Source organism: Olea europaea, unplaced genomic scaffold, assembly GCF_002742605.1.
Source record: "Olea europaea var. sylvestris unplaced genomic scaffold, O_europaea_v1 scaffold592, whole genome shotgun sequence".
NCBI lineage: Eukaryota > Viridiplantae > Streptophyta > Magnoliopsida > Lamiales > Oleaceae > Olea > Olea europaea.
The window spans coordinates 150830-171995 of NW_019264263.1; the positions used below are offsets into that span (position 1 = coordinate 150830).

General features: G+C 33.8%; 1 protein-coding gene across 1 annotated transcript; it reads left to right on the plus strand.

Annotated features, from left to right (window-relative positions):
- Positions 1-14589: 14589 nt before the first annotated feature.
- LOC111389460 lies at positions 14590-17122 on the plus strand. The gene has a single exon (XM_023014378.1). It carries the CDS (start codon positions 15274-15276, stop codon positions 16756-16758), a length of 1485 nt encoding a protein of 494 aa, XP_022870146.1. The 5' UTR covers positions 14590-15273; the 3' UTR covers positions 16759-17122.
- Positions 17123-21166: the final 4044 nt, after the last annotated feature.

Sequence of the window (21166 nt, forward strand, 5' to 3'; positions counted from 1 at the left end):
AAGGCCAACCAATGTAGAAGAAATTTGCAGTTTCTTAGGCTTAGCAAGATACTATCGGAGGTTCATTGAAGGGTTCTCCAAAATATCAGGACCGTTGACACAATTAACACGCAAGGGTGTGAAGTTGACTGGACAAAGAAGTGTGAACAGAGCTTTAAAGAATTAAAACAAAAGCTAGTAAACGCTCCAGTGTTAACCATACCCAACGAGTCAGATGGTTTTGTAATCTATAGTGATGCTTCGAAACAAGGTTTGAGATGTGTCTTGATGCAACATGGCAAAGTGATTGCCTATGCATCGAGACAATTAAAACTACACGAACAAAGCTACCCCACACACGACCTAGAACTTGCCGCGATAATTCATGAATTAAAAATTTGGAGGCATTATCTTTACGGAGGTAAATGTGACATTTATACGGACCACAAAAGCCTCAAGTACATCTTCACCCAGAAGGAATTGAATATGAGACAGAGAAGGTAGCTCGAGTTAGTTAAGGATTACGATTGTGAAATTCATTATCACCCACACAAGGCGAATGTGGTAGCTGATGCCTTGAGTCGAAAAATGGCTGGTCAATTAGCTATGTTGACTACACAAGAACCACCATGGAGAGAATTTGAGAGATTGAATCTCGAAGTTGTCACCACTCAACTAGGTGTGGCTGCTCGAGTAGCAGCTCTCTCTATCCGACCCACACTCCGTGACAGAATTAAAGGACATCAAAAGGGTGATCAGTCCTTTGAGTACATCAAGTCTGTGATTAACTTAGAAAAGTGGAAGGATTTCACCATAGCTGAGGATGAAGCATTATATTATCAAGGACGGATGTGTGTGCCAAATTTTAAAGAAATGAAAAGAGAAATTCTAGAAGAGGCTCACTTCTATCCTTATCCAGTGTACCCGAGAAGTACAAAGATGTACAAGGATTTGAAGGCAATATTTTGGTTGGAAGGTATGAAGAAGGATATAGCTGAGTATGTCTAGAAATGTTTGGTGTGTTAGCAAGTGAAAGCCGAACAGCAGTGACCGTCAGGGTTACTTGAACCATTGGAGGTCCCAGAGTGGAAGTAGGAGCATGTGACTATGGACTTCATGATTGGTTTTCCAAGGTCAGCAAGAGGTCACGATGCTATTTGAGTCATAGTGGATCGACTTACCAAATTAGCTCATTTCTTGCCTGTTCGGATGATGTTTACTATGGACCAGTTCGCACAGTTATATGTGAATGAGATAGTAAGGTTACATGGTGTGCCTATTTCTATTATATCGGATAGAGACCCAAGGTTCACATCGAACTTTTGGAAAAGTCTACATCAAGCTATGGGAACTAAACTAAAGTTTAGTACGGCATTCCATCCTCAGACGGATGGGCAGTTTGAGCGGACAATTCAAACATTGGAGGACATGTCTTGGACATGGATCCTCGAGTTTGGGGGGCAATGGGAGAAGCATTTACATTTAGTTGAATTCTCATACAAGAATAGTTACCACACTTCAATTAACATGGCACCATAATAGGCATTATATGGGAGAAAGTGTAGATCACCAGTTCATTGGGATGAAGTTGGTGAGCGAAAGATTTTGGGGCTAGAAATTATTGAGCAGACAGTGCATGCAATTGGAAAGATTTGTTCCAGCATGAAAAGTGCTCAGGATAGACAAAAGAGTTATGCTGATAGAAAGAGAAAGAGTCTGGAATTTTTAGTTGGTGATAGGGTATTCCTCAAAGTAACACCGATGAAAGGAGTGCTACGTTTTGGCAAGAAGGGTAAGTTGCAACCAAGGTTTATTGACCCGTTTGAGATCTTGCAACGTATTGGGAATGTCGCATATCAATTAGCGTTACCTCCTGAACTTTCAGCTGTACATGACGTATTCCATGTGTCAATACTTAGAAAGTACGTCCCCGATCCAGGCCACGTGGTCAACTATCAGTCTACTAAATTACAAAGAGGTTTAAGCTATAAAGAAATACCAATAAGAATTGTTAATCAAAAATTTCAAGCCCTCTGGAACAAAGTGATCCCACTAGTAAAAGTACAATGGCAAAATCACTCGGCTGAAGAGGCCACGTGGGAGCGAGAGGTGGAGATGCGGGCAAAGTACCTACAACTCTTAGATGAATTTCAAGGTAAATTTCGAGGACGAAATTTATTTTCAGGAGGGTAGATTATAATACCATCATCCGAATTTTCGGGTCTAATTATCAAAATTGAAAATTTAGGGGCTCATTTGAGGGTTAATCCACCTTCTAAAACCTTGTAGCAAACTTACCATAAGTGCTAATTCCCACATGTTTTTGATAAAATTCTTGGTCAAACACTTACATAGAAAATTCTTGATTTATGCTTGATTGATTGACAAAACATAAGGTAAAATTCTTGATTTATGCTTGATTGACCAAATATAAGGTAAAACTCTTGATTTATGCTTGATTGATTGACCAAACATAAGGTAAAATTCTTGATTTATGCTTGATTGACCAAACATTAGGTAAAATTCTTGATTTATGCTTGATTGATTGACCAAACATAAGGTAATGTGTAGTGCGAATACATAAATGAAGGAATGATAGAGAGATTCTTGCTCATTTCATTAATTTCAAGGGACAAATTCCACCATCATGAAATTTTCCTTAAAGATGCATGTCTAATCTTCTCCTATTTAAACACCTCATTCACATTCACGTGCTACCACTCACTAGTATATTTTTTTTAGTCCAAATAATATACACATACACATTCATAAGCCAAGGTGAAAATTTGTAGAGGGATTAAGTCTCTATTATTCTTTCATTCAAATTTCACGGTAAGTACGTTGCCTATGTTGAATTATTGTTATGTTATGAATTTCAAGAAAATTATTATGAGTATCATATGCTATGATATGATTATGATTATGTTAAGGGGGCCGGAGTTTAGTGGCGCTACATATAAGAATTCTTACCACCTATGTTCGGTAAATTCTTATGTCTCCATTATGCTAATTATGATTATTATGCTCTTTTAAGTTATATACAATAATAATTCATGGCATACTTATTGAGATTTTATAAATCTCACCCTATGATAATTCCCCCTTTCAGGTAACTGATGGTTCGAGACAGTCAACGTGGAGATGGCAATGAGGTTATGATTAATAAATTGTGTTGTGCTTAAAACAAAACTTTGAATTTCAAATTTAATTGTTATGTTAGAATTATTTTCTTTCTTTCATTTTTCCCGGCTACATGATAAAACCAAAATTTATTTACTCATTGAAGAAAAAATAAAAATTATTTCATGTTCTTATTTTAATTTTTATGAAAGAATTAAATTTTATTTAGTGACTCTCGAATAGTCAAGGATTCGGGCCGTCACAGTGGCACTGGTTGGGTAGTGTGGCAACCGCCAGGCATCGTGGCTGTCGTCTTGAACCAGAATTTTCAAAAATTCGAATTTTTGAATTTTAAGGTTAAACTTCATATCCTAAATTGGAAAATCCAAATAATGAATTTCAATCCTAAAATTCTGAATTTCAAAATTTATTGGTAAAATTCATATTCCAAATTAAAAAATTCCAAAACTTAATATATGAATTACTATAAAATTCTTTCTTTAATCTCAATGGTTTAACATAGAGTCGGTTCTGATGCTACTAATTGAAATTCTATGAAACTTCTAATCTTAATAACATGAAAACTTAATTACTTTATTGTCAAAATTTCCATGTCGAATCACCAAGAAAATTATAAAGTTGAATCAATTCAACCTTACAAAGAATTTTGAGAATAAAAAAGATTTAAAAATATGTATGAATTTGTAAAACATTTTAAGGGTATTTGTGAATTGCAATAAAGCTTAGTGTACAAAGTTGGATTATAAAGTGTGTTGGTAAAATTCAGGTCATTGATTTCAAATGATTTAAAAATTTATTTTTGAAATGATTGGTGTGGATATGATTTTGTCATCCAATTTTGACAACCCCTTTATAAGCGTAGCATCACCCTTGTGAATCGTTACCTTTAACAACTTCTCAAATAGAAAAAAGATAGTCTAAGATATAAAACAAATTAACTTTTATCATAGTCTGCTTATGGAGAACTGGACATGAGAAAATAGGTGGCTTCTAGTTGGCGGGTAAACAAAATGTGGAAAGTAGTATTGAGGACAAAATTTAAATAAATTATGTTCGCTTTTCAAAAGGTAAATTAATAGATGATGTAACGGCTAGAGCAAATATAAAGTGAAAGTACAAATCTTGTTGTCAACAAGCCACAACAAATTGTGAAAACTGTGTGATTGTCTACTCTCCAACAGTAATCTAAATAGATCAATATGCGCACTTTCTAATAAATTGAACTTTCTGATTATGCGATTCGATAGAGTGGAATGTGAGATAAGGCAAAGTTGGAAAGCAAGAATGTTTTGTTTTAAGTTTTTTGTTACTTAAAACTATCGGTATAATTATTATCAGTATATTTAATATTTGAACTAACTTTTATCCGTTGAAGATGAGGCTGAAAATATGCACAAAGACCTGATCTCAAACATTTTGTTACCACTAGCGAAATAATAGACAAACATGTAATTGATTTTACAACGATATGATCACCTAGGCTTTTTTTTTTTTTTTTTTAAATTCCTATGAATGTTAGGAAATTAAATACCAAAGATTCGCACACAAATGCTAAGAATTTGGATTGAAGTTGGAGAAAACTCAAAATTTATTACTTCTTAAACGAAAGAAAACAAAATTTCTCACCGGTCCCTAAACTCATAATAAGCTATAAAATTGGCCACATTTAATAAAACAAGATAATTTGATAAATAAAACACTAAAATTCAGAATACTAAGCCTTCGTACAATTCATTCGGTAAGTCAGTAAGAAAAAATATCAACATACTTGTCCTACAAAGGTTAAACTATCACAAACATTATAAAATTTGCTGAAAAAGTTATTCTTACAATCAACAGAAATTAAAAAGTAAAAGGTAAAAAAAAAAAAAAAAACAGTATTAAGAATGTTGAATCTAAAGTTTACTCCTCTAACATGGGATAATTTAAAACATCAGGCAAATAAATTCTTCATAATATGTACTTGAGCTTGGCTGATTTCAAGTAAATGGCAATCTTGCATCACCAACCTCCTTTTTTTTTTTTTTTGTAAGAAGCCAGGAGGAATTACTAAACTACTGGAATTTCTTTTACTGTCAATTTCTGTTAAAGATCTTTGGAAAAAATCTTAAGTACAGGAAATTTTTTACCGAACTCGTACAAATACTGACGTGGCGGAACTTAATTCACCTGTTTTTTTTCTGTTTTTTTCCATCTTACAATTATTTCACGCCATGTGTAGTCTATCAAAATTTTCTATTAAAATTTTATTTATTTGTCGCATGATTGAAGATCTTTAGCCTCATTTAAAATATTAGAATCAAACAATCATATACCAACTCCACCAATCCCATGTCTGCATTTACACTCAACAAAGAATTCCAGCAATCAACATAATCACTTGGTCGCCAATCAAGCAGAATATGTGTCACTTCAGAGCATCCCAGTGACCGATCACCAATTGTTGTTAGAATCAATGGATATTTTCATAGATGTTATTAATTGGAAAAGTCTTCTACTAGTGTGATGAATAGTTGCGACTTTTCAAATGCAAATGATGCAACTCGATCATCATAATTGTACTCATGTTTGACTTGATGAAGACCGCAATTCCACCTTTGCGCCGACCAATCTCTATAGCTCCACCTCAGAATTTAAACTTACCATCATCTTCAGTACAATCTCGACAAGGGCGGACCCAGAATGAAAGTTGAGTGAGGGCGAAACCAAAAAATCTTGAGAAAAAAATCTGAAAACTTAAAAAAAAAAACCTGGAGAACAATTGAAAATTGAAAATTGAGTGAGGGCGGTCAACCCCAATGGGCCTCAAGTAGGTCCACCCCTAAATCTCGGAATCAAAGCATGATGCCTAATGAAAATGAAAACATAAAACATGATAAATGAGACAAAAAGAGAAAAATTCAAATTTAACCATAGGAGAAGAACACTTTATTAGTTGAGAAAATCTCACAATAAAATATTTTTTTTCATTCTCACAACTTTTTCTTACATAAAATTAGAACATTCAACTCTCTCGTCACGTTAATGGCAGCCAATGAATTATCAATTTATCACATCCACACTTCGTCTATTTCACACACTTTTCACCATGGCTGTGTGGTCTTTTATTTGGCTGCACCTTTATATGTATCCTTCATTGTGTATTTACAGAATTGCTAAGCGATTTAATTGCAATGGAAATCCTAGCCCCCATTTGGTAACAATTTTTCACCTTAAAAAATTGATTTTTGACTGTTATTTCATTATTTCAGCCGTCATTTTTTACTTCTTCATTTATAGGTAAAACCCATTAGTCAAAAAAACAACTCTCATAATCACTTCCGATCAAGCTTCTAATAACATTCAAAGTCATTTACATTGTGCAAGTAGAATTCTTTTCCTAATTGCAATAAAGTCTCTTTCCTTATCTTACTGTGATATTTTCCTTTTATTTGTCAAACAAAAATTCGTTCTCCATCTCACAAATTTGGACGCGTCTCCATAAATTTGGTCGTATATTTTGTCAATTCTTCGACATTGTCCTCCTAAGAGTAAACTAATGTAGGCCCATATCCTTATTAGCATACCTACTCTCTCCTTCATATCTCCATATGTAAAATTACGCTCATTGTTCTTGCAACTCAATTAATTGTACAATGTTTTCGAGATGGAATGTTAATTGTAGTATAGGATCTGACACTCATTGTTACGTCTCATCCTATGAGGCTGGTCACACAGCAGCAATCTAGGAAATAGCAACAAGCTACATAAGGTCAGCACTATGCATCACTTTGCTTACTTGATCTAATCGAGACAATCAACAAACAATGTCGAAGTGAGCTAAGTGCCCTAGCAAAAGCAACATGTAGAGGCCAAACTTCTATGTCCAAGTAGAGGTGCCACGACACGCTACAATACGTTTTAGAAGCGATAAGACTTGTCCTACAAGGCATTTTCCATTGCTTCATTGAAAAGATCTTTCATACAACTGATTGATGTGACATTTTTGTAGCAGATTCCTCTCCCTTAATCAAGGGTGCTAAAGAGCTTTGGAAAACAATAGAGGAAGAATATGGAGTTGATGATGCTAGAGTCAATAGATTTAAGCGTCAACCTTTAACAATTATGTTATGGTGGACAAAAAATCTATAAATGAACAAATCCATCAATTTCAAGATTTACTACGACTCGTAGAAGAAAAAGGGTCAAGTTTTAGTGAGGACTATGAGGTTTCATGCCTTATAGATAAACTTCCGCCTTCTTGGTCGGACTTTTCTAAAAGTCTTAGACATAAGCAAGGAATTTTAAAATTGAACCAAGTATTCAATTCCTTGAGAATAGAATAACATCATAGAAATCATATCAACAAAGTTGATGAATCACATGCCAAGGCAAACTTGATAGTAATTTCAAAAACCCCTACTAACTCGTCAAAACAATTTAAGACTCAAGATAATAAGTTTAAGAAAAGCTTTTATTGTTATAGGAAAAACTTCCAACCTAAGAATAACCATACTAAGAATAACAAAGGCAAAGAGAAGAATAAGCAAGGGCTAGGTTATGTATGTGGAAGACCCAATCATATTGCTCGAGATTGCTACTACAAAAAGACTAAGAAGTACAAGTTTAAAGACAAATTTCAAAAGAATCAAGTAAACATGTTGATGGATTGTGGACATTCCATTAGGCGTGAATCCTCAACATTTTTAGTCAATTTTACTTATAATAGTAATGAATGATGGTTAGATTTTGGAGCAAATGTTCATGTTCGTTTTGATAAAAGTTTGTTTAAATCTTATCAGACTTTAAGTGAAGGAAGCATAACTTTGGGAAATGACTCCATCGCTCTTGTATCGGGAATTGGAAGTGTCAAGGTTAAGAAGACCTCTGGGAAAAGTTTAATTTTTGATCAAATTCGCTATGTTCCGGAAGTTAGAAGAAATTTAGTTAGTGATCACTTTTAGTTCAACAAGGTTTTAAACTTGTAATAGAGTCAAATAAGGTTGTTATAACAAAAATTAATGTTTTTGTTGGGAAAGGTTATACTAGTAATGGATTGTTTAAATTGAATATTATAAAAAAAATCCTTATCATGATACTTCCATGGTTCTTAATATTGAAGTTAGTTATTTGTGACATGAACAATTGGGTCATGTTGGTATTATGAAGATCAAGAAACTCATGGATCTAAACTTGATTCCAAAATCGCAAATTGGTAATAATAAGTGTGAAGTTTGTGTACAAGTCAAACAAACTAAGAGACCTTTTATATGTTAGAAGGGACACAAACCTTTTAGAATTGATTCATAGTAATGTTTGTGATTCTAATAGATTGCCAACAAGAGCTGGTAATAAATATTTCGTAACATTTATAGATGACTATTCTAAATATGTTACTATATTTATTTATTGAAAGAGAAGGACGAAGTCTATGATAAGTTCAAAATCTATAAAGCAGAGGTCGAAAATCAATTAGAACGTAAGATAAAAATTTTGAGGTCCGATAGAGGAGAAAAATATACTAGGAATAATCTTAAAGATTATTATGAAGATAATGGTATAATACATGAAGTGACACCTCCTTAATCACCACAATCCAATGTTAATGCAGAAAGGAAGAATACAACTTTAATGGATATGGTAAATGCTATGCTCATAAGCTCCGGAGCACCTGAAGAGTTATGGATGAAGTTGTCCTAACTTCTTGTTACATATTGAATTGAGGAACTATTAAAGGCAATATTAAAACTCCATATGAGCTATGGAAAAAGAGATGTCCTAGGTTAGATTTTCTAAAAGTGTAGGGGTGTTTGGGAAAGGTAATTATACCTGATCCTAAAAGAAAGAAAATATGACAAAAAATTATGGATGCTGTTTTCGTAGGATATACTCAAAATAGTAGTGCAAATAGATTCTTGATTATAAATTCTGAAGTAAGTAACATTAAAAATATTATTATCATTGAAGCTAGAGACTCTACTTATTTTGAAGTTGTTTTCCCATTTAAGACTACAATTTCAAGTGAACCCTCGACTTCTAAGAAAGTGGTTTTAAATAGTACTCCATCTAGCTCATCTTTAGAAGATAAAGTTGAACATGAACTTAGGAGGAGCAAAAAGACTAGGAAAGAGAAATCATGTAGAGAAGAATTCTTTACATATTTAGTTGAAAGTGAACTTGAAACATATAAAGATGCTATGGTCTTTACTGATGCACCTTGTTGAAAAGAAGCTATAAATGATGGATACGAGTCAATTATACAAAATAATACTTGGGTCATTGTGACTTACCTCAAGGAAGTAAGGCAATAGGATGTAAGTGGGTATCTAAAAAGAAGTTGAAACCTGATGAAAGTATAGATAAATATAAAGTTAGGTTAGTAGCTAAAGGATTCACCCAAAAAGAATGAATTGATTATTTTGATACGTATTCTACTGTTGCTAGAATAACTACTACTAGAACATTGTTATTATTGAGTAGTATTCATAAATTAATCATTAATCAAATGGACGTTAAGACTGCATTTTTTAATGTGATTTGAACTGAAACAAGCTCCTAAACGTAGCATGAGAAGTTCATAGAGTTATACTAAATTATGGATTTAAAATTAATACACATGACAAGTGTATATATAGCAAAAAAGATAACAACGAGCATGTGATACTTTGTTTATATGTAGATGACATATTAATATTTGGGACAAATTTAAAATTTGTTAATAATGTGAAAAGTTACTTGTCAAAGAATTTTGAAATGAAAGATTTGGGAGAAGTTTATATAATTTTGGGAATGAAACTAAGGAAAACATCTAAAAGAATTTCACTAAATCAATCTAATGCACTCCATATTGTTCAAATGTACACTAGAAAAAGAATTTAGGTGAACCAGTTTTGCAATTTGAGTATTCTCAAATTATTGGATCTTTATTCTACATAGCAAATAGAACAAGACCTGATATAGCCTTTGCTATTGGGAGACTTAGTAGATATACTAACAAATTAACAATCCCCGTAAAGAACATTGGAACGCTCTGGAGAGAGTGCTTAAATATCTCCAAAGTACATTAGATTATTCTATAAACTATAAAACCTTCCAATTGTTATTGAAGGATATATAAATGCAAACTGAATAACTGATAATGTAGATATTAAGTCTACAACGGGATATATATTTATGCTAGGTGGTGTGGCCATCTCTTGGGGTTCAAAAAAATAAACGATTATCTCTGGGAGTACTTTAGAGTCAGAGTTAATTGCATCAGATACAACATGTACTAATGCTGAGTGGCTTAGAGATTTATTATTAGATATACAATTAATAAGTAAGTCAATTCCAGTTATTTCAATACATTGTGATTGTAAAGCAGTAATATAACTTGTAAGTCAATCTCATTCAAATAAGAAGATGAACTTAACCAAAGCTTGAAGATGAACTTCAAGCAAGATTTAAGTAAGCTAAGGCCTTACTTAAGAGAAATGTGATTTCTCTCAATTTCGTGAGATCTGAAAAGAATTTATGAGATAACTTAACCAACGCTTTACCCAAAAAGGGTGTTAATGAATCATCGAGGGGGATGGGCTTAAACCCGTAAAGGAGTCACCTCCAGGAGTAACCCAACCTTTGTGATTGGAGATCTCATGAAGAAGATTCAATGTGGTAGGAATAACCCGCACTGCATAACTCATAATAGCACTATGTTATTTGTGGTCATCCCCATGGTGATAGTACTATGATTGTGATGTTAGGGAGGGTTTACCCTAAATAAGTATCGAGGCGCGAATTCTCGCGAAGTGTGGATTACACGCATCCTTGGAGGCCTTATCTAAGTAAGAATTGTCATGAGGCCGTGATTATGGGATTGGGCTATTCCTTAAAAACTCTTACTAGAATCAAGATAAGAGCGCATGACCATTAACAACGCTACCCGCTATGAACTGAGCCAAAATTGATACTCTGTGTGGAGCAATTGAAATTTGGTTAAAGGGATCTAATTCAAGGCTTAATCCATTATGGCTCCCTCAATTGGAAATTATTATTACTAAGTGAGATTCAAATTCAAAAGATACCTGCATCTATTACACAGTATAACATTGCCACTATATATGTAAAGTTTTAAAACTTATGGGAGATTGTTGGAAATAAATTATAGAACTTTCAAAATTGAAAATTAAAAATTCAGTTTTCATTTTAATTTCCAAGTTTTCGGTTATAATTTTTTTTATTTTTTCAGTTTCTATTTTAATTTTTGATTCAATGCAAAAATTTAATCCCATTATTATATTTGTAACTTATGTTGAATATGATTAATTTTTATTATGAGATGGTTGATTTTTTCTGCTAACAAAAGGGGTAGATTTCACATTCTTTGACACACACAAAATAAAAAATACAAAATATTCTCTAGTCTTTTAATACTACTCTACTTTTATACTACACTCTAGTCATTTTATCTTCTTCTATCAATTTTGACAATTGATAAGGGCTTGTTCTTTTTCTCTTTGTGGTCGTGCCTATAGAAGGAGAATTGATTGTGTGAGCTATAAGTGTTTTATCTTGGAGCAATGCAGTGTCAAAAATACCTGCACGAAGGGAAGGTCACACGATTTTTGGACAACGGATATCGCGACTCTCTTAGGCCAACTTTCCTAACTCTATTCTCATATTTATTTTATTTGATTCATGCTTATAATTGATAGTTCAATTCACAAATTATGTTAATTTTACAATAGAGACATGGAACTTTGCCTCTATAACCACACTTCTCCGAGGTGCAATGCTTCGTCCCTAGAACATGGGACTTCACATCTATAACCAGGTTTCTACTAAGTGAAAGGCTTCATCTTTGAAACACAGGACTTCACCTCTACAACTCACTTCTCCTAAGTGAAATGATTGATCTTTGATATATGGGATTCCATCTTTGTAGCTATATATATATATATATATATAGGACCTATCCATGTGCGAAATGGGATTTAGCATCGACGGCAACACATTATCCATGCAAGAAGGACTCGTCCCAAATTGGAACTTCGCAGTTATACTTACATCTATAAACTTCACTTTGTTACCCATGCTAAGCACACATGCCTCAACAAAAATAAAAAATCATGCTTTATATAAATAATTAAATATACATTCGTGGACTTAGGGGACTAACTTGTTACTTCTTGCCATAACAATGCAACTATTCACACTTTGCCCATTGACATCTCGAAATGAGTACTACTACAACACAATGCCACGCCTCGTAGATTACAAAAAACAACATCATAACTTCTCCAATCACGATTATCAATCATTGAACATCAATTACCACATAACCTTAGTTAAGTTGAACTTCAGAGTTAGTTCGTAAGACCTCTCTTCTCATATATTATCTATCACACAAGCATGAGGGATTATTGTTATGCCTCGTCCTAGGAGGCTAACAGTATAGAAGTTAGTTAGAAAATAGCAAGAATTTATCGAAGACCAGCAATCCGTCACTTTACTTGACCTAATTGAGTTCATCAACAAATGTAGTTGAAGTGACCAAAGCGCCCCAATTCAAGTAATATATAGAGGTCAAACCTCCATACCGGAGGCGAGGTGCCACGATTTGTTGCAACACATTTCCAAAGCGATGAGCCTTAATCCCACAAGGTATTTTCCCTTCAATCATTCAAGAGATTTTTCGTACGATTAAATGATGTGACATCTATATAGCAGATACCTCTTAATCAACTTTTTAGATGGCAAGCCCAGGGAATAAGGTGACGACTTTTCAGAATCATTTAATGTCATCCTTGACCTAGGACAACAAAGGTGAAACCAATGAGGTCGACAACGATCTTAAGATGAGGTCATGTATTATCCATCTAATAGTAACTGCATGTTTTCCTCTACAACAAAAACACACCTTTGGTGTAATTCAAAGGAAATGCAAAATTACAATTCCAATAGCAACTTCGTTTAGTAGTATCCTCTCTTCAAACGGCTATCATACCATTCTTGTGGTTATGTTTATTGTCCATTCAATATATAAATACACTATAGTAGACTGAATTGTTTGTCGAAGTGCCCACAACCACGTCCTTCACTATCGAAGGAGGTCAAGTGCACCTAACATATGTCTAAATTTTTAGGAACTTGATTCGTGAATGAGAGTGAAGCCAAAATCTATTAACTACGTTGTTCAATCGAAACTGAGGTCAACACTATCACAAAAATATTTGTGTTCATAAAATAGAGCGAGTTTGCACTTTTTTTTCCTTGTTATGTTAAATGTGTATAATGAAAATCTCTTTCTATAAAAATCAATTGGTTAGAGTTGAAAGGATAGGTTTCAAATCTCAATGCTACCATTTTGGAATCGAACCGAGCAAACACCTTTCTCACATGATCCATCAATATGGAAACTATTTGATAAATTAGCTTTTTGATATAACTGAATTCAAGTACTATTGAACTGAAATATAACAATCTACATGTTATCAACAACTTTCGACTTTCATTAATAACATAACTCACTACGTATATTTCTTTGCGCAGGTTTATATTTGTAATAAATGAAAAACATCACTCTTTTTATAGTATCAATGGTTTGGTGATATAAATCAAATAATAATGTGATTCAAAAGTTCCAACAACAATGTCTTGAAGTTGTACTGACAACAAGACACCACTTTTATGTATTGTGATTAGTGACTTCAAACATAAAGATTTGATACACAAAAAGGACAAGGCAAAATGCAAATTTAGGTCCCGTTTATTTCACAATTTTGTAAAAATGAAAATAAAAAATAGAGTCGTTACAGATTTCACACAAGAGATGGAAATTAAAATATCGTGACTTGATGTGATGAATAACTGTCATATTTTTAATTTTAATGGAAAAAGAATGAAAAACCAACAGGGACTTATATTTTAAAAAAATAATAATAAAAAAAAATAACCACTGAAGCAACAAATTTACAATTGTGGTGAAAGAATGAAAAAAGCCGATATATATACATATAGGAATGATTTCTTAAGTATCAGTGACATGGTACATCATTTAATTGGTAAATCATTAAATACATGGAATCTACCGATTAACTTATTCACCAATTAAAATGGTTTGTCATGTTAGTGGTACTCAATATAAGCCAAGTACCCGTACTTAAAAGATCGTACACACACACATATACACACACACACACGAATTTGATTTTTTAAACACCGATACTTAGTTTATACTAAGCATTAAACTTAGGTGACATACTACAATAGGTGGTGTGATTAATTTTAAAACTTATCATTATCTTTCCTCATCTATTGTAATGTGTCACATTACCAATGTTTAGTATAAATTAAGCATCGATATTTAGGAGATTATAAATATGTGTGTGCGTGTGTGTATATGTGTGTGTCTATATATATATATATATATATATATATATAAAGAAAGAAAGAATCGAAGATTTATATGTACTTATCGGCAAGCTGTGGTCCCTCTTTCCACTCCACAAAGCGCTTATCATAAATCGTTACTGTTAAAAGTCATCATTCGTAACGCCCTTCAAGATCCGTCTAAAATGACGGCCGCTTTAACGGAATCCGTCCATTTATTTCCCTTAACTCTCTCTCTCTCCCCCTCTCGCTCGCTTCTCTGTTGTATCGTATTGGGGAGAATTGCTTGCGAAGATCTTCACAGGTTTATTTTGCAGATTTCATAGCCCCACCCTTACAGAAAACTTATTCTTTTTGAGATCCTTTTATTTTGATTGTAGCATTAATTTTTTTGCTTTTCAGTGTTTGTATTTTTCCTTTCTTTCTTTTTAGCCCTTAATTGCTTGTACTGAATTTTTCTTTCTTGTTCCAATTTGGATCGACAAAAGTTGATTTATATCACTGCCCACCTTGTAAACAAAAAACTTATCAAAACCCATATCAATTTTGAGTTTGAATCCTGAGTATATTTTTGGTATGGTAGTTTTATAGGGTTTCTCGTAAAGGAATTGTTGATTTTTGGGGGAATTCCAATAGGGTATCAAAACCATATGAATTTGAGTTTCAAGCTTGACTATTTTTATGGTATGGCTGTTTTGTAGTTTTTCCCTGTAGAGGGATTGTTGATTTTGGTAGGGATAATAGGTTATTGGAATTATATATATCGAATTGTGATAATTATTGGATGATAAGGATTTGGATATGGGAGAAGATTTGTTGACAGGTTTAAGCATGGACAATTATCATCCATCTACGTTCTTGTCCATGGATTCAAATGTTAGCTCTCATGACGAATCCAATCGGGAGATGAATAGGCAAGTTGTTCTTCCAGGGCCACCGGATATTAATCTCCCTTTATCAGTAGAGCGGAGTCCTCCTCCCCAGCAGTTATGGAACCATGATTCTTTTGATATGCTGGATGTTGGCCTTGGACACCAAGTGAACGAATCTGATAAGCTTTTTGATTTGCCTAAAATTGGGCGAAAATGTGCCAAGAGATTGGATAGTGTTTGGGGTGCTTGGTTCTTCTTTAATTTCTACTTCAAGCCCGTTTTGAAGGAGAAATCAAAGTGCAATGTGGTGAGGGATAGTAATGGGGTTTCGGGTTTCGATAAATCTGATCTCCAACTTGATATCTTTCTTGTGCAGCATGATATGGAGAATATGTATATGTGGGTTTTCAAAGAGAGACCAGAGAATGCACTTGGGAAGATGCAATTGAGAAGCTATATGAACGGGCACTCAAGACAAGGGGAACGCACATTTCCTTTTAGTGCCGATAAGGGTTTTGTGCGGTCTCACAAAATGCAGCGTAAACACTACCGTGGGTTATCTAACCCGCAATGTGTTCATGGGATTGAGTTGGTGCCATCACCCAATCTTACTGGTCTTGAGGAGGAGGATCAGAAGAAGTGGATTGAATTGACTGGTAGAGATTTAAGTTTTTGTGTTCCACCTGAAGCAAGAGACTTTAGCTCATGGAGGAACCTCCCTAACACAGAATTTGAGCTTGAAAGGCCACTTCCCGCTCCAAAGTGCAATGCACAACCCCCTGCAAAGAAACTGCTAAATGGGTCAGGTTTGAATTTGTCTACTCACCATGTAAATGGCAATGGAATTGACATATCAAACAAGAAGAGGAAAGACCTCTTCTCACATGGAAATGATGAAGATTGTTGCTTGAGTAATGATCTCAATACAGATTGCCATCAAAATGCTGAGCTTCATCCTATTGAACCTTCTTGGATGAGTGAGTTTTCAGGGGTGATGAGGAATGTCTATGGTCCTGTTACAGGGGCTAAAACAATTTATGAGGATGAAGAAGGATACTTGATACTAATTACCTTGCCTTTTGCTGATCCAGAAAGGGTGAAAGTCCATTGGTGGAACAATCTCACACATGGAGTGCTTAAGATATCATCTGTGAGCACAGCCTGCATGCCCTTTGTTCAAAGAAATGATAGAACTTTCAAACTTACCGATCCAGCTCCAGAGCACTGCCCGCCCGGAGAATTCAAAAGGGAAATCCCACTTCCCACTAGGATTCCTGATGATGCCAAGCTAGAAGCATATTTTGACAAGAGTGGAACAATTCTTGAGGTTAAAGTGCCTAAACATCGTGTTGGACCAGAGGAGCACGAGGTGCCTGTTTGCCTTCGCCCTCCAAACGAGTTCGCTCTGTCTTGAAGGAGTGTTGATCAATTCAAAGAATTGAATTATCTGGGAATATAAATGCAGAGTACATGGGCTATTTTTTCTGCATTTGGATAGCTATATTATGGGATAGGTTTTGAACTTTGATCCCAAATTGATAGGGACAAAGGTAAGAATCTTGCGGCCTGATTTCTAGGTTTAATGGATGAGTAATTTTAGAATCAGCTTCGTGCCTTACTATCTTATTGGTTATTATCAGGGTATTGGGAAGGATTTTTATTTATTGTTTATGAAATGTTCTGTGACACATCTTATTTTGTGATTCATCGGGATATAAAATTGACATTTGTGTAATTGGATATAACATTTATGAGTAGCTTCTTCATTTTTTATTGTAGAACCTAGAATATGGTACTTATTAGTAGATCTAAATCCCAGATGTAGAAGCTCTTCCCTAACTTGTTCCGGATGCCTGTAAGGCACCACCGCAGATAGAAAGACTAGTTCTTCGGGTTTAAAACAAGCCACCAGTTCCAATTCGAGGGGTCAGATTATTAAAAAATGTATTTTTGTTGCAGCAATAAGCAACTTTGAATTGTTGGTGGAGGATCCAAAAAATAGAGCTTTTCCGACGGTTGTAAAATTGAGTGTAAATTGGTATCTCCAAAATCACTTTTGCATTCTTATTTACATCTATGTGGATCTAAATTCGAATTTTGCTAAGATGGAAATATCTAAATTCACTTTTTAGCTCTTGTGGATGTTTTAAAAAAAAAAAAAAAAAAAAAGATGTAAATTACATATTTTTTTATATTTTATGTCAGAAAATACAATTTGCGTTTCTTTTGCATCTCTCTATTGGAGAGGTTTTTGGCCACTTTGAAGATCTAAATGAAATTTAGATCTATTTACGCAAGATTAGAGATGTTGTTAGTTGGTTTTTAACTTTTCAATATGAAGAACCACGTGTTAGGTATGCATATATAAAACTTAATTTTAATCCACACATTAATACGCTTATGGAAATCGTACTTTTAATATTGATTGGCATATAATAGAAGAAAAATGTTTTGCATTCCATTTGTAATTTAAGTATGCGAGTTGCTTTGTAATTTAAAATCTTCAAAATTTTCCCTCTTGAATTTCAATTTCGAGTACTATCAATATTGCAAAATAGTTTCCCTTGCAAGGAAATCTAAATCTTAAATTCTAAGAAATATGTGAGTTAACAATTTTCAGTATGGAAGTATGCAAGACAGAACTCAGTCAACATACGAACAAATCTTTGAATTGAAGTTATAAAACCTTGCAAAGTATCCGTTCCTGTAGATATCAAGGCATTTCTATTCTCAGCTACATTTTCGAGATATTATCAAATAAAATTGAACAGTACAATAAATAATATTTTAGCTTCTTTGCTCCGAAGGACTACAGAGACACCATGCTTCTGCTCTTACCTTTGCATCCACTTCATCTTCAGTAAGCTAGTGTTTAAGATGAGGAGAACATGGAGATTCTACTCCTTATTTTCTTTGTATCTATCATATTAGTAGCATCTCAACTGCATTACGCCATTCCTTCCAACGTTCAAGAAACAGAGAGTTACTCAGCTGTGCATCTGATCATTAAGCTAATCTTCTCATCAGACAGCCCCCAAACAAAAAAAAAAGGAGGAAAGAAAGAGAGAGTTTGTAGCTGCCACATGACAAATGAAAACTACGTCTTGACTTGAATCCCTTTTTTCTTGCACAAATTACAAGTGTAACTTGATGTGTTTTGTTCTCGCATGGAGTACTAGGTTGGTTGTCAACGAGACCATGCTTAAATTATCACACTATACTGCTGGTGTTTTATGCAAAGGGGCTTTCCAACTCACGCAATAAAGATCTGATCCATAAAAGTTCCACAACTATGGTCCCATTTGACATGATTTTTACTTTTACTTTTGCTTCTTATAGAAGAGTTTTTGAAAGAAGATACCATAATATTTGTTTAGAAACAAATTTTTAAAAAAAATTTCTAATTCGAAAGTGTTTTTAGAGGAAGTCACATTGAATTAACTTTCACTAAAAGCTTTTCTAGCTAGCAAAAACAATTTCATAAAATTAGTCAAATGGATTCAAAAACAACTTTTGAATCTCTAAAGTTTTTGACTTCAAAAGTCTTGTCAAATGGATCCTACATTTGCCAAGCAATGGTACTCCGCTTCGGTCCTAAAGGGTCAAAAAAACAACTTTTGAGCCTCAAAATGACTTTTCAAAAGTCATGTCAAACGAGCCTTACATTTGCCAAGCACTTCAATACTTTATCTTGATACTTTGAGTGCAACGATACTATATTCCTTCCAAAACAAATGCAATAGCTAGATGTTGATTGAGATTTGAGGCCCAATCTGCATCACGATAGCTGTATAAATCTAGATTGGAGACTTTCTTTGATGCAGGCCATAAGCTGAAGTTTCTCTCGAGTATCGTAGTATCCTTTTCACCACATGCCAATGTTCTTCGAAGGGATTTTACATAAACTGGCAGAGTATGCTAGCTCTGGTCGAGTGATGGTCACATACTGGAGAACAATACTACTGAGCATTGGAAGTAGGGTCACTTGCTGAACTATAGTGTTTAGAACCAGCAACCATTGGAGTACTCATAGGTCTGGCACAGGATATTTTAGCTCTTTCTAGTAAACTAGTGGGGCGAACATGTTGCATTCGAAATTCAAAGTCGTAGTACTTTATAATATTTTTGAAAAGAGATGTATTTAAAGTTTTATGTCTTATAAAAAAAATTATGGACACTCTAGTAACACATTAAATCTATTAAAACTATGGATCATTTATGTGATATTAGATTTTTTTGATATTTCAATTAAAAATTAAAGAAAGACGAAAATGTGGGTTTTATATGCAAAGCACCTTTTTTTAAACTTATACATCGGCCCCAAATATTTTGGGCCCAAGATGGCCTCTCGAGGTTTAAAAGAAAAAAACTAAATTGAATCGTATCTTCCAATCTAGCTGATGATTATTATCATCGTAAACTTGAGAAAAAAAAATTAAGGAATGAAAATTCTTGTTTTCAAAAGTATCATGATGACAACTTTTTGGTGAAACAACCAAAAAATTGACTTTTTACTATAGAAAATTGTATCATCAAAAGTGAAATTTCTTGTAATCATCATTATAGGCAATGCCACTACATACCTATATTGCTTTTGCTAGTAACAAATAAGAATTTGTGCAACATGCAAATTAATTGAACACAGTATGGCATATAATGAGTAATAAATAGCCTGATCTAGTAAATCTCTACCTGCATTCTGGCAAAAGAATTTTAACTCAGCATCAAACATCAATAGGATATTTCATCAACTTCAATGAAACACATTTTAGTCACATAAATGCTCCGTCGGTACAAGATTTCAACACTATTATGCTTGTTGAGCACATAGAATCAAAATTTACCCAAAATCAAAGAATTAATAGTGTTTGTGGATTTGGTAACGACGGCGACCGATTGTGGGCCACAAAGGGTTGCAGAGTTTTGGTTTTAGGGTTAGGGTAGGGGTGAGGATTGGGGATAGGGTAAGGATGGAAGATAATGATTTTTTATTTTTATTTTATTTTTAAATTTATTTAATATAAGAAAAATGCAAACTTACCATTTTACCCTTTTTACTTTGGTTAAAGAAAAAAAAGGTAGGTTAATTAAAGAGTTCAGTATTGGTTCTTGTAACTGACTCATCCAACATCCCCTCAAATTCAAACTGGATTGATCTTCGACTTTGAATTTGTTTGTCAAAGCTAGTAATCGTGTATTGGAAACAGACGTCTGTTGTATGATTTATAGCTGCCACATGACAAATGAAAACTAGGCCTTGACTTAAAGCACTTTCTCTTGCACAAGTAGGGGCGAATCCAAAATTTGGAGTGATCACGAGCCGATTGATCGTTGGTCACAATAATATATTAAAATTAAATATAACAAGTTATATTATTTTTCCAAAAATGAACATATATTTTCACAATTCTACTAAATTGGGCAAGTGACATAGCGGCCAAGCATTGTATGCTTAAAATTACAATCAGTGGTTCGAATCTTATTAATTGCATTAAGCCACTAAATTTGAACATAAATTATTTTGTTAGATTTACTATCACAATTCAAAAAATTCAATAATTGCCAAGGCTTCAATAATCCCAGAGTAGGGTAATAGGTTCAAATCCCCACTCTCGTATTAGTTTTAGTTAAAATTGTTGAATTAAAAATATAGCACTATAAAGTGATTTGAAGGATATTCGAACCCAAGGTGTCCAATTTGAATGTGAAAGCTTCAACCAATTGATACTTAGGAGAAACTTGTTAATCCATTGAATTATGAACTATATAATATAAAACTTTCATCTTTCGTCAACAACAAAAAAAGTGCTTCCAGCAGATCC